Raw genomic sequence first — 15,316 nt, 5'->3', positions numbered from 1 at the left:
AGGCATATGCCACCATGCCTGGCTAACAAGGTCATAATTTTATTCAGTGGTCACTCACTTATATTTGGCTGTTGGTAAAGTAGACTATGAAACCGCTTACCACCTTGAACATTCTTTGACTCGCCATATTGGCACTGCGGTCCCTGAGAAAATTGTCTAGTATATTTTATTTTAAAGGTTTCTTTATGTGTGTGCATGCGTCTGCATGTGTGCGTGTGTGCGTACATACACAAGGGTGAGTGCTCGTGGAGGCCACAGTGGGTATCAGATACCCCATAACTGGAGCTATAGATGGTTGTGAGCCACCCAAGTTGATGGCTGTGAATTGAACTCAGGTCCCCTGAAAGAAGCAGCGAGCACCCTTAACCACACTGAGCATCACTCTAGCCTCTCTAGTACATTATAATATGAACCTAGGTCTACTTAATAATTTTTTTTAAAAAAACATATTTTGAAGTGAGACGCCTATATTCAAGTCAAAGTAAATTGATTTTAAAAATATAGGTTGACAAAAACAAATACTGCAAAGTGTAAAGAGAAAATGTTTTCATAAAGCCACATTGAGAAAGTCCGGCATGGGAGCTCATCACTGGAATCCCAGCACTCAGGCGGCAGACACACTCCTCACGTATAAGGCCCACTTGGTCTATCTAAGGAATGCAAGGTCTTGCATTCAGCTAATACAGAAGGGGGGGGGGGAATGCCTGAAAGAAGCCGAGGCACAAAACCTCCTGTCCTGGGACCGAGTAAGCCACGTGCCTGCATCTGCAAGGTCTATGTTGATCGGCAGTGCCAGCGCGATTCTTCCTGGTAAAGCGATAGGGAGTGTTCAGCGGGCGGGCTCGCTGCTCGTACAGCGTTGGAAACATGTTGAACAAGAGCATGCCGCTTCCCTTCCCATCCCTGACCGCGCGTACTGGAAACATGTAGTTGTGACAACTACAAGCAGCAGAACATGAAAGCGGCGAGGGAACACCATCTTTACGCGCAGGGGGGCAGTGGCAGGATTACCTTTGAAGTCCGAGAGAAGTGTTTTTGAATTAATGGAGTGTGCACTGATTTTCCTAAGTCCTATTTATGAAAATGCTCTTTGCCTCCATGCCAAGAGGCTTTAGCACAGCTCTAAGAAGGATTTATACAAAGAAACACAGTCTAAATTTATGATGTGTTTGCAAATGTAAGAAAAAGTCTGAATTTACAATATTTGTAATTTATTGTTGAGTGTCTTTCTACCATTCTCCCTGGAATGCTGCTGTTTTATAAACATCGGCGTTGGTTACAAACGTCAACTGCCCGAATCTATGCTACTTCTTAAAGGGGACTCATCCAGCGTGTTTTCCAAGGGGATGAATGAGGGAACTGGACACAGGACAATGCTCCTGCCCTTGGCTTTGGCCCAAACTTTTAGCATCAACAGTCTTGACAGGAGGTTTTATACCTTGACTTTGTTCCAGGCTCCCCCCATTCCATATTTGCTGCATTTTTTTACACGTTTGTCTACAGGAAGTGGATGTGCACACAAGCTGGTTTTAAAGTTACTGATTGCTTTTAAAACCTTTTCAAATATGTTCCCCTCTTTTGCATCTCCTGGGCCAGTTTCTGAGTGGGACCATGCCCCCTTGCAGTTAGTGTCCTCATGGTTTGGTGACTGATTCACTGTCCAAGAGAATCCGATTTATTTATTTTTCTTTTTTGGCTTTTCGAGACAGGGTTTCTCTGTGGCTTTGGAGCCTGTCCTGACACTAGCTCTTGTAGACCAGGCTGGTCTCGAACTCACAGAGATCCACCTGCCTCTGCCTCTCAAGTGCTGGGATTAAAGGCCATTTTTTTTTTTCTAAAGGAAGGTATACTTCTGTATGTGAACATAACAGAGTGCTTGCCTGATGCCCACAGAGGCCAGAAGAGGACATCAGATCCCTGTATATAACTAGTTATCCAGGTCCTCTGGAAGAACATCCGGCGCTCCTGCTCAGCCCCCATCTTTTTTTCTTTTAGAAGTCGATGTTTTCCGAGATTTTCGTGTTCCTTCTACATGTGTATCATGGAGTAGGTAATGTTGAGTGCTCTGCCGGTAAGGGCACTGGATCCCCTTGCAGAGAACCGGACTTTGGTTCCCAGAACGCCAGCCCATCAGGAGGCTCGCGACCAGGGTGGCTGAAGAGTCACTAACAGAGGAGAACCTCTGTGTTATGGGCAAGGCGATTTATATGATGCATAAAAATCAAACTTCCGGTTCCTGCTGAGTCTGCTGAGGCCAGGAGAGGAAAAGCAGTCTCGTGAACCCTCTTTGCCTGTGTCAGCTGGTCGGAATGTAATACACCCTTGCCAGCTTGAAAAGGTTACTACTGATCGTAAGTCATCTCTAAATTAGACAGACGCAGCGTTACACAACCGCAGTCCCGGTGCAGGGAAGACTGAGGCAGGGGAACACATGTTGTAAGCCATCCTGGGCTGCATGATGGGATTATGCCTCAATCACTCACTCACTCAAATCTTCATAAACTTAGAAGTTTAAATCACACATTTATTTATCTCCCTCCCCTCCCACTCTGTGCGCGCACATGGAGAGAGGTCAAAGGACAACTTGTGAGAATCAGTTCTTTCCTTGCACTGTGTGGGTCCCAGGAATCAAACTCAGATTATCAAGTTTGGTGACAAATGCCTTGACCTGGTCCATTAAAAAAATATTTAATTATTTTCTAATGTAGAAGCTAAGTGGAGTTTATTTTGAAGTACAGTGGAACACACTCCTGGAGAGAGAATGGACAATGGCCAGAGAGGCCATTATTCAAGGCTCCCTTCTTAGTTAGACTTCATATTGTCATCATCATTATTAATAATACATTTTCCTCCATTTACTTTTATTTTCAAAATTATATCATAATAGAATCACATCATCTCTCCCTTCTTTTTCTTCCCTCCAAACCCTCTCATATACCCACTTTGCTCTTTTTCAAATTCATGTCCTTTTTTATTAATTGTTGTTATGTGCATACATGTATATGTATGTACATATATGTTCCTAAGTATGACATTCCCAGTCTGTATGATGGTACCCGTATGTATGTATGTTTTCAGGAACGACTGGGCTGTTAGACCACCAGTTGTGCTCTCCCCCGGGGAAGACCCTTTCTCCCGTCCTCATCACTCCTAAGTTGCCTGTGGTTCTTTGTGTAGAGCTGAGGCCTTATATTAATTTTTAAAGTCTCTCGAATAGATGGGCTTCTATGGGTGCTTTCCTGTCCAAGTGATTGACAGCCCATTTGGATTCACTCTTAAAGGAGAGGACAATAGAGTACCTATCCTTTTTTTTACCAGAAAGCCCTGGCTGCGTGATAACCAAATGCTGCATCTTACCCTTGAGATTTATATGTTTTGGTTGTTTTAATGTTGCTGCAATAAAAAAAGGGAAATACGGAGAGATGTTCCATATGAAACTTCCGGTTCAAGGGGCTAAACATTGAATTGACCCTGATGTCAGTGAGAGGCTTGGGTTGTTAAGGATTGTACATGTATGTTGTGTTAAGGACTGTACATGTATGTTGTGTTGAGGACTGTACATGTATGTTGTGTTGAGGATTGTACATATATGTTGTGTTGAGGATTGTACATGTATGTTGTGTTGAGGACTGTACATGTATGTTGTGTTAAGGACTGTACATGTATGTTGTGTTGAGGACTGTACATGTATGTTGTGCTGAGGACTGTACATGTATGTTGTGTTGAGGACTGTACATGTACGTTGTGTTGAGGACTGTACATGTATGTTGTGTTAAGGACTGTACATGTATGTTGTGTTAAGGACTGCACATGTATGTTGTGTTAAGGATTTATTGTATGTTGTGGCACGCATGGACAGGGATCTCTGTTCTATTTTGGTGGGGGCAGGGACGGTGGGATCTTGTCACCTTATCATTACGGCCTTGGTGGTTCCTGGAGGTCTGCGTTATTCGCACAGATCTCTCCACGGCGTGTCAAAAGCTTCTGTGCAGTCTCAGGGCAGCGAATCTTACCAGCCATCCTTTGCTCTGTGCTGTTTTGTCTTCACCCCTCAGGCAATCATAAAACTTTGCGTAGATCAAGCAGTCACCTGTTGAAAATAGTCTCATTCTTTTTCCTTAAGTGATTAATTTATTATTTATATACATATGTATGAGCCTGCATGAATTTGTGTGCACCGTGGGCATGCAGGAGCCACAGAAACCAGAATGCAGTACTGTAGCCCTTGAAACTGGAGTCACAGGAAGTTGTAAGCCACCATGTGGGTGCTGGGAACCCAGCTCACGTCCCCTGCAGGAGTCGCAAACCCCAGCTGTCCAGCTATTGCATTCTTTAGCAAAAGACACTGGAGTCAAACTAGCCTGATAGTTTCAAGAAATTTCGTAAGACGTGGAGCCTAATAGACCCTAGAATGAACTAGGCTTACATTTTTGGACATGAAGATCCCGCTGTAATTAGTTTGGAAGGAAGAGCAGGGATGATGGGAAAAGACAGTGAGGTGAACCAACAGAAGCAGAATTGCTATGTGCATGTGGCCTTCTATGTTTGCAGTGAGTTTTCCTTCTGTGATATGTAAGGCATGACGATACCAGAAAGGGAAATGCTGGGTCCAAGCTACACTTAGGTATGGACTATCTGAGTTCATTTTCTGTGACACAGGGTCAAAACACCCAGGATTCAACATAACTGTAGAGAAAATGCTACAAAAAATTAACACACTGATCTGACCAAGCCTGGAAAGGTCAAAGTTGGCGAGCACGGAACCCTTGCTAAAAATGATATTTTTAAAAGTTATCCCAACATTGCAATAACAATACATTTGAGCTGTGAACGCCACTTCCTTCCTGGTCATGTGTGGCCTTATCAGTTCCCATCTCCACATGGAGTGGAATTGTTTCTATTACCATTAATAACAATAATTTCTATTTTGATTAATACCATAAACGCAAGTTGCCATCTGCCATTTCTTTGGCTGCTTTGCCTTTGGACAACGATCATGATTAATAAAGCATGCAGCCTTGGCGCAGGTGGATTAGGGCAAGAGCTTAGGAGTCAGACTGGGTGGGGTCCAAGCCTGGCTCTGCCACTTCCGGTCACTTCTGCGGCTTTGGGTAAGTTGCTAAATTGTTTCAGTACCTTCATCAGCATCTTCGGGATAATAACCCGTTCTAGGGTTATACGTTATACTGAGGATTCCTTGAGATAGTCCGTGAAGAGCTGTGAAGTGCTGGTATCTAGTGAGAATCCACCAAGCTGTTCTGCTTAAAGTTGTAGCTGACTGTCTCCGGCAAATCTAAACACACTGAAGTGAAGTTGAATAGCTTACCATAAGAGTGGAGAACAGAGAACGGAGTGGTCTAAAGGAAACAGAACCGCAAACCAATAATTCTAGGTTACGGTTGCCTAGCTGCTGAACCATCAATGCGTGCGTCTTGCGGCGTATGTATCTGTGTACTATCAAACACAGGCTCGCACGGTTTTGAATTCTGACAAAATCTCATTACTATTGAAAACATTCCAACTCGGCAGGTTCCATCTTGGTACCAGTGACGATATCAGCGGTAGATGGAATGCGTCAGTGTGAAGCTGGAACGGTCGATGGCGGTCTGTACAGGACAGTTTGTTTTTAGGAAGTGTGAGTTGTCACATACACAGTTGTCGAGGTGTATCTGTTGCCTCCAGCCCTCAGTTTGTTAATGGCCAGGAGCTGTAACTTTATGCAAAACATAAGCAGAGTTAAAGATTTCATCGTTTTCTAGGAGTGATGGGGGAAGAAGAAGAGTCTATCTGTCTCTCTGTGTCTGTCTGTTTCCGTTTCTGTGCCTCTCTCTGTCTCTGTGCCTCTCTCTATGTCTGTCTGTCTGTCTCTGTGCTTCTCTGTGTCTGTCTGTCTCTTCCTCTCCCTCCCATTTCTTTCTTTCTTTCCTTTTTTAAGAGCTGGGATGATGCTACACACTGCAGCTCACCCTACTGGCTAAAATGGGAAACTGCACCTCCAAGAACCATTTTCTTAAACAGCGGGGGAGGGGCCTTCGGAGGCAGAAGCAGCAGTCTTCCACGGCCCGGCCCGTACCTCTCCGGTTTCCTGCTGCCTGGTGCGGTTCGTTTGAGAATGTTATTAAGCTGTGCTGCCCCTTGGGTTTCTGGATTCACAGGTGTTTCGTGGTGATTGTTCTGCGAGTATCAAATTGTGTCTGTTTCCTCTTTTTTACCCCGGCTCCGCTCTAATGATGCTATTCTTAGCCTGGTCGTGTGATTAGAAAGCAGTGTCTTCAGGATAGAGAACTAAGTTCAGATCTTAAAGTCAGATTACTGGTATACTGGAGATCTAGTTGGAGCGACTTTTACAAAGGATGATAAAACGGGAACTCCCTTCACCTGGCCTCTCATTCATTCTGCAGAGTTAATGGCATCTGGTAATATTACACTTGCTGCCAGGGCCTTGGAGGTGTGCAGTGGGGGGGGGGGGGGGAGCGTATTTACGCATTGCGTTATGGATAGATGGAAGAAGAGGAGAAAGATGGGCAAGAGCTCAAACTGTATGGGATGGAGAAGAATTTGAGACCTTCACTGTTCGTGGATTAATCCTAAGAACTAACCACCCACGTCCAGATGGATATTTAGAAGGTGGTGAAGCCTCTCAGATGCTCTGTGGGAAACACCATACATTTTCTAATGCATGCGTTTGTGCAAAATGGTGTGTGATTTATAACGCAAGTATTGACAGACATGGCCTCCCCACCCCTGCAGCCCCGCCCCCAACAGCTTTGGAGTTGTAGATGTGATTGGTAATATCCTCACATGTGAATAACGTTTCACATGTCTGGTCACATCTGTGTTCAACGTATTTCTTTAGATCCAGTGGTTTAGTTGAACGGTTATAATCAGGAGTGATAAGTGGCCATTTTGATGATGCTACCACAGTCCGGCTTGGGGAACTGTATTCGTGTTAAATAGGTCTGTGAAGAGCTGGCCATATTAATGCTACCAAGCATGAAAGCTAACTGGATTTGGATCAGGAAACTTTATTTATAGCATTTTAGTGAGGATTTATTAGTTTAAACAGGGAGCCACGTGCCTCGTGGGTTCTTAAATGCTAAGTGGAGTAGGAAGTCCTATGTTGTCTTCTAATGTCAATAGCAGTAACAGAAAAAAAAACAAAATTACAATTTCACGCTGGTTTCTATTTCTGTACATTGTTCAAAGAAATGCATCAAAGTCATAGAAAGTCCAGGAAGTTTCTAAGCATGCAGCACACACAGTTGCTGAGAGGGGACATGGGACTTTATAACAACACACTCACAACTAGTTCGAAGAGAAACAGGCGGGGGTGACTTATACTGACATGAGAGGAACTAACGAGTCTTTCACATACTGAACAGAAAACGTGCGTGTGTTTTATATGTCATTTGTTTTTGTATTTCATTGCATTGGGGAAAATGTCCAGCCTGCTTTCTGTCTCTTCTCATCTCTTTGGTCAAACTGTCGCCGTTCTCTGTCTTTGTCCCTAAGCGGTAGACTGGTTTGCTGTCCGTCAAGAGCTACGAGGGGAGCATTGTGGCTCATTTTTCTCCTATTCTATTTGGAGTTGAATTAGTCAATGCAAGTTTTTAGCAGTTTAATTCACTTCGCTGTAAAGCTTACGGAGCGGCAACAGTTGGTTGAATCCGAGCCAGCAAAAGCCAACTTCTAGTGGCCGAACCACTGTTTCAGGATGATGGGGGAAACTCATGGGTAATGAAAACCCAGGGATTAAAAACAAACAGCACAGAAACCTGGCAAATAATTACCTGACACTTGACACTAAGCTGCTTTATCTTTCGGCTCCGACCCCAGAAATTCCCAACTTACCACTCCATGAAGCGTGGATGAAATTGAGTTTGCCTCTCAGAAAAGAACAATAGAGAAATCATCCCTGCGATGGGCCCTCAGCTCAGGTACCTGCCATCGAATATACGGAGGAGCATATAGAGCGCCCGATTCTTATGACACTTAGGATCGGGGGACAAATTACCAGCTAATAGCAGGTGAACCCCTGAGAGAGTTCCCCTAGATCTTGTTTAGAAATACAAAGAAAAAGGCTGAAGGCAGGGGATGTGATTAATGGAGATACAGTGTGTTAGAGTGTGTATCTGTAGAGAAATATATTGATTCTGAGGGAGTCGCAGCGGGAAGGGGGTCTCTGGTGGCAGAGGGGCTTGCTTGGGAGAGAGCCGCTCTAAGCAGATGGAGTTCCGAGCCCTGACTGTTCGGTGGCTGAGTGGACATGGCTGTCCCTGCAGCCTGCGATCATTTGTGTCTGTTCCCACTGGACTGCAGTGTGGCCACTTGGAACCGGGCCTGGGAGAGCTGCTGGTGAATCCACAGGACACGAATGGCTGTGTTTTAAGGAAAAACTAGGCCTTTTAACTTAAGCCGATTCAAAATGACCACGGTAATTGTCGGTTCTTCCATAAAACTTTCCACCCCTGCATCTCAACTAGCTGTGGTCATTTTAATTATACAGGAGCGTCTATTAACGCATTGTGATAGACCAGGTTCTGTGTGAGCCCAAGGGAGGTGGGCCACTGGGTATGACAGTAAAAACACTTAGGACATCTTCAGCATCAGGAACTAACTGCACTGAAGTATAAGGCCAGGTTTTCAGTATTTTCCTCTACCGCAGCCGTCTGGAGTGCTGACCTGGGCTCCGTTGGAAGTGTTGAGTTGTAATCCTTACTGCATATAGAAGCAGGAGCACGGGCTGGCCCCGAACACAGTGGAGCTGAAATTCACCTTATATCACTATTCAGATGCCGCTGGAATCACCCAAAAGTGACTTTACTTCTGAGGTGCCTAAGTCAAGCACCAGTTCCAGGCAGGTGTTTGGCATAAGGCTTTTAGACAAGGAATTGCTATGAATGCAGAATGCACGCCGGACTGGATCTTGATCAGAAATTCCATGAAATACAGCTAAAGCCCGAATGTGCCAGTATTATCTTGTTGGTTTGGCAGATTTTATTCCTAGAGGAAGCTGCTTTGAGGGAAAGTGGATGAAAGCTCTACACAAGCAGGGCGAGAGCTTCTACACCAAGTAGAACTTATTTAAGGATGGGCAATGGTGACCCGGCACTCGGGCAGCAGAGGCAGCAGGATCTTTGTGAGTTCAAGGCTAGCCTGGTCTACACAAGTAAGCTCCAGAACAGTCAGGGTGATATAGAGAGACCCTGTCTTTAAAAATACAAACACAAAAATCTCTCTGATTTTATATATATTACACATATATAATATAATGTATAACATGCATATACATATATAATATATAATAATATATATTAAATGTTAGACTTGATAGGAACGGGTTCTTCCTCTCAGTGGTAGTTCTATCAGGTATATGAAGCAAGCAGAAAGCTAATCTAGAATGATGGTTGAGCAATGAAGTTCAATATAAGTGTTAAATTTTGCTTAGAACGTACACTGCTTTAAAAACAACAACAACAACAACAACAACAACAAAAAAGGTTTCTGATTTGCCTCCAAAGTGAAAATTCCTTTTGTCTTTGCAGCTCCCGTTCAGGTTTCTGCCAGGCAGTTCATTTACTTCCTCGCTGATAATGTAATTTCAGTGGCTCTGCCACGGTGTAAAATTTGAGTGTTTTAACGCTCTGTCTGGTGTTTGAGGCTTTTATTGGATAGCGATCGCACAGGGATGCTTTTATGCTCAGAGCGTGTTTCTTCTGGCGTTAGCCGGTCACTGTTGCATCAGGTAAAAGAATCTTTTTCTACAATAAACTCCGCAGTTTATTTTAAAGTCCTATGCCTGCGAGTGTTCCGGGCAGTCTCGGGCACCTAACTACCACCGAGCATTTGAAGAGAAATCTGGTTTGTGGCAAAAGAAGACCACAGCCGTTCCCTTTTTTCCTTTTTTTTTTTTAAATATCATTTTATGTCCTCCCTATCCTTGTAGTTTAATTTTAGGAAATAAACCTTTAAAGTGAGGCAATACAGATTCTATGCAGGTTGTTTGGTTTCACGGCTCCCTGGTTGAAATCCTGGGCCAAAAAAACGCTACAGTGTTTACTGAGATTAGCATTGGTGATTTCCTTTGGAAATTAGTATCGGAGATAATATTAAATTCAGTTGAAAAATCCCGTTTTCATGTTTGTGAAATGAACCAAGCAGCTGTCGGCGTTCTTTTTATCAGCGGTCTGTACCTCTGTTTGGGGGATTTTTAAGGCAAGCAATTTACAATGCTTTCATTTTCTTCCGGTTTCTGAGTGAGCTAGCATCTTCCGCCTGAACCTTTTAAAGTATCATGATAGCATTGGCCACTTCTACAAAATACAATTCAATGTAGGCCGAAAACACCCAAAAGGGATTAGCAATGTTTTAATTGCATAATTCAGTATTGTATATACATTACCTTCTATCAAAGTCATTCTGCAGAACAAATATTACCTTCCTCCGGCTTTTAGAATTCCTGGGAGGTTGCTTGCAGGCTGTAAACTAGAATTACAAGAGAGAACTTTATTAAGGTTGCAAAACAAGTAGTGATTTAAATAGGAATAGAATCCAGCCGAGTCTGGGTTCTCTCTGTTTACTGCTCTTATTTTTCGGCAGAGGGAGAGTATTGACCTTGCTCCATTACATTGTGTGGAGAAGATTAGCCCTTTGTGCCATTCTTTCTGTTTCATTTAGAAACGGAAAGAGAAAGAGGCCTTCGGGGTAAAGGTTGTAATTCATGGAGATGTAGACTATATGAAAACAAATTTATTCAGCTGTGTTTTCATTTTAAATGTGACAGAGAAATTGCTCTTTTGTGGCAAAAGGTCTTCCACTCCAAGCTACCAGTTGCTTAGTGCTAGAAAGAGGTCGGTGGGAGGGGAATATTTCACACACAGGTAAGTTGGTTCTCAAAGTTCTCTCCTGTGCTGACAGTAGCAGACAGGCCCATCAGGTCAGAGATGAATCCCTTTGTGCAAGTGCCAGGAGACACCTGTAAATACAAGACACCAAGATGTCCGACACAGGATGACCTGATTTTCTCTTTGGACCCTCAGGAGGAGACCTTGGCCAGGACAGCTCTGATGACAACCTGAGTGGGACCCACGGTCCACCCCTCACCTCAGATGCATCCTTTTGGTCAGATTATCAGGATGAGGGTGAGTCACCTTTCTGGGCACCCTTGCCTTCCTGTTGTCATTTTGTATCCAGCGATGGGTTTTCTGTGTTGCTGATCACTGATTTGCCAGGAATAACTCCTGGCTTCCTTGTGGTGCTGATCCTCTTGGGTAATCCAGCGCTCCCAAAGCTGGTGTATTTAGGGAAACACTAACTCCATGTTGGAACAGGAAGACATCGTTACTGATCTCTTTATAAAAACAGTAGCTCATCAGCTAGGAGGGCATTTTAAGACTGCAGGGCCTAGGTTTTCCGTCCTTTCCAATCTAGTGGCTTCACTGAGATGCCTAAGAGTTGGAATTTGCATTTACAGATAATTGGGTTATTAATTTATTGTGATATACTTGAGACCCTTGAGCCTATTATACCATATTATTTCACCTGTGCTCACACACCTCTGCCCAAAACTGATTCAAGGGAAGGGCATGTGAACTCAGTGCAAATCTCCCTCCATACCCCCAGCGCCAATTTTATTTGAATTTTTGCAAATAGGAGGAGTTAAAGAATTTTATTGTTAAAACATTTAAAAATGTATATAATGGTGGGTAACATGTAATGCAAAAATATCCATGATTTTTTAAATCTGTTCATGTAGAGATTGCGGCCTGGTGGCTGCCAGCTTCCGGTGCAGGCTTAGATTTCCCAAGGGTGGGAGGTTGCTGTGTTCTCCTGGCATCCGGCCACAGGAGCAGAAGGTTTGATCATCTCGATGTGCATGGTGTCCTTATCAAACCCTCTCATGCCTTTCCAGTGGGAGGAAAGGGTGAAGATGTTCCTGAACCGAATAGTAAATTGGGTACTTATTATTCTTAGGGGCTGGGAATAAAGTTGGTAAATTATTCTGTGTTTCTCTGTGAATCCATAGTCTTCTGTTTCTTTTTTCTCTAAATATCAAGAACGCACACTCCCTATTTTCCTCTCTCGTTACCTATTTATCACTTGCTCTTTCATGGAGGCTTTTTGATGAGTCTTATTTTTCTCTTTCATTGAATTGATGACTTCCGCCTCAGAGCAATGGATTGAATTGCGTAAGAATATTTTTATCTTACCTGAGCTTCGTATGCTAGCAGAGTGAGTGATACCCGTGTGCTCAAAGTCAGTAAGATCCACGCCAGGGCAGGTACTGCACTAAAAACACTGTTTGGACTGAACGCTTAATAATTACCTTGATAGCTGATTAATAATTGCAGAAAATTAACAGTGCAAGACGTGAAGAAACTAACATTTCATTTGGTTTTGATTAATCTAATGCTTGACAGAATCAGCACAATGGTGCCTCGTTAACTCATAGGTCACTTATTTGGTATTTCCAGCTTTCCAGAATACAGCTGAGAACACAATAAGTGAGCCAGAAAGACCTCGAAGTACAACTAGACGTCAATGAATTCTGAGTTAACACTTAGGTTTCCTATTCTTGGGAGTGTCCCTGCGGTCCTCACTGGTGGAAACCCTTATCCTTATGAATTTGTATCGCAGTGTTTTGGTTTCTCCAGCCACAATAAAGCTTCAAATTAGAAGGGGTACTGTGAGCTGAGTGTGAGCTGAGGGTGGAAGCACACACCTGTTAGGGGGGTGAGGCAGGAGGATTTAGGACAGCCTGGGCTACAGCAAGATTCTGTTACAGAAAAACAAAAAATGAGGAGAAGGAGGTTGGAGAAAGAAGAGAAAGATGAGAAGGATATGAAGAGAACAGGAGAAGGGGAGGACTGGAGGAGGAAGGGGGGATGGGAGGAGGAAGGGGAGATGGGAGGAGGAAGGGGAGGATGGGAGGAGGAAGGGGAGGATAGGAGGAAGAAGGGATGGAATGAGGAAGGGGAAAAAGAAGAGGACACGTGGTGGACAGGAGGAGGAAGAGTACTGAAAAGGCATCAACTAGAATGTGACATTATGGTAAGAATCAGAAGCTAACTTGAATGATGAAGAATAGAACCTAGAGGGTGGGGGTGTAACTCATTGGTAGAATACTTGCCTAACATATATGCAAGGTTCTGGTTTTGAACCCTAAGATAGCAATACAAGCATGCATACAAAAGAGAGCTCCTAAAAATAAGGAGAATAATGGATAAAAACATATAAGATATTTAAGTAAAAGTTGTAAAGAAATTTGTAAAAAAGAAAGAACCCACAGCAATCTGGGACTTATTTATATCCTAGAGAGAGATCACTCATATTCTCTCTCTGGATAAATCAAAATGCTTAAAGCTGACATTTATTGAGCCCTTCCTACGTTTCTTGAATTTATGTTCTAAGCACCTCAGATATGTTGTTTGATCCTCACAGAAGCCCTTAGCGGTAGACATTAACATTACCCTCACTTTACAGACCTACCTAGCTGCGCCACTGTTGTGTATTAGGGCCGTGATTTGAACCTGTGTGTGTTGGCTCTAGAGGCTCTATTACTAGCCTGCTCTACTGTTGCTACTCCTGCCCTACCTAAGACAAGCTCACAGCTGGATCTATCCCTCACATGCTTCGGCTCAGATTATATAAGCAGTACACTCAACACTTAAAATTTCATTTTCATTAGGAATGGGGCAGGCATGGCTCCCTTGGGAAAGTGCATGCTGGCTGGATAAGCATGCGGGCCTGAGTTTAGCCACCCAACACCTCCATCAGGATGCGGTCCATACCTGCAATCCCAGCGGCTGGGGGTGGAGCCATGAAGATCCCTGGAACTTTCTGACACCTGGTCTTGCTAGATCAGTAACCTCCAAGTTCACTGAGAAACCCTGGCTCAAAATACAAGGTGGAGAAGTGGCTGAGAAAAGTACTTGATGTCGACCTCTGACCTCCACATTCATGTGTATGCAGGTGCTAAATGCAAGTGGTCACCTGTGTGCACATGTGTGTGCACACGAAACACACACACATTTATGTACCCTACATAGACACAAATATTCTTGTTAAAAAAGTTGAATTCTCAAAGTGTGTTGGTGGATCTTGGAGTATAGTTCTTGACGGAGCTCTTGCTTAGGTACGATGGACAGGACTATGGTTGTATCCCTGACACTGGGGAAAAAACTCATGTTAAAAGGAGTAACACTTATATGTGGATAATCTCAATGTGGATAAGTCTGTTCCATAAACACCTTATGAAAGAGAGGCTGGAGAGAGGGCTCAGCACTTAAGAGCACTTGCTGCTCATCCCACGGACCCAAGTTTGGTTCTCAGCATCCGTGTTGAGTGATGGACAACCACCTGGAATTGAAATTCCAGCCCCAGTTTTCTGATGCTCACCCCTGCCTCTCTAGACATCCACACACGTGGTATTACATACATACGCATGTAGGCTACAAATAAAATTAAATATTAAAAAAGGTTTCCCAAGAGAGAAGTTAGTTATATTAGCAATATGAAATTGTTACTGCCAAGATGTTTTGTCTTCCGTGTCCGTGCACGAAAGGTAAAGAACCCGCAAGTGACTCGGTGAATGGCAGAGACGGGGGTAGTGTGTGTTAGGGACTTGCCTAGCGCACAACACCACGTTTGAGCTTCTGCAGAGCACTGAGCCAGGAACAGAACAGGAGCCCTTGATGTGTGGCAGGCAAGATGGATGCTGCCCTCTCCCGAGAGTTAAAGATGCGTAAATGTTCTGTGGAATTAGAGAGAGGGCTGTAGGGTTAGAACTTGGGGTAGACTTTTATACTCTGTTTAATTACGCTGAACATTGCAGAGGCCACTAATGCTTTGTGCTGTGTATTTAACAACACTTGTTTATAGTCCATGGCGCCATGCGAAGGGTAAGCAGTGCAAAGACGGGCAGCCCCCATCCTCATGTGCTCACCATCTCCCTGGGAGACACACACAGACAAGCAGGTGCAAAGTCCGTGACTCCATCAGCAGACAAAATAGCCACAGTGCTGCTCAGGGAAGAAAACAGGGTTAACTTGCTCTGCCGTGGCAGCCATTTTAAGCTTTTGGATTTTATCTGTCTTAGAAACCATCGAAACGTTTTCGCATTGTTTTCTTCCGCCTCTCCCAAGTCAGGACAGTGTCCTTCACTTAGAATCATTAAAGAACACACAGTCTGCCCGTCTGCCCACTGCTTTGCTGATAAGAAGCAATAACCACGGTGCATGTCATGTTTGGAGCATGCTTTTGTAGAAACTGCAAAGAGACCCAGAAGTGCAAGGAATTCTGGCCAGGTGTCCAGGGG

At 43.9% G+C, this 15,316-nt stretch overlaps 1 protein-coding gene across 1 annotated transcript in view; it reads left to right on the top strand.

Annotated features, from left to right (window-relative positions):
- Skap1 (src kinase associated phosphoprotein 1) overlaps nucleotides 1-15,316 on the top strand; it is a 292,032-nt gene that overhangs the window by 63,449 nt on the left and 213,267 nt on the right. Inside the window, exon 4 of the mRNA XM_041665298.1 lies at nucleotides 11,040-11,141. Coding sequence (XP_041521232.1) covers nucleotides 11,040-11,141 — 102 coding nt within the window. The remainder of the gene's footprint in view (nucleotides 1-11,039; nucleotides 11,142-15,316) is intronic.

This window comes from Microtus oregoni, unplaced genomic scaffold (assembly GCF_018167655.1).
Source record: "Microtus oregoni isolate MIOR12 unplaced genomic scaffold, Mior012 000015F_ref0000493, whole genome shotgun sequence".
In the NCBI taxonomy this organism is placed as follows: domain Eukaryota; kingdom Metazoa; phylum Chordata; class Mammalia; order Rodentia; family Cricetidae; genus Microtus; species Microtus oregoni.
The sequence above is the reverse complement of the archived record's forward strand: the minus strand, read 5'-3'. Positions and strand labels throughout refer to the sequence as shown.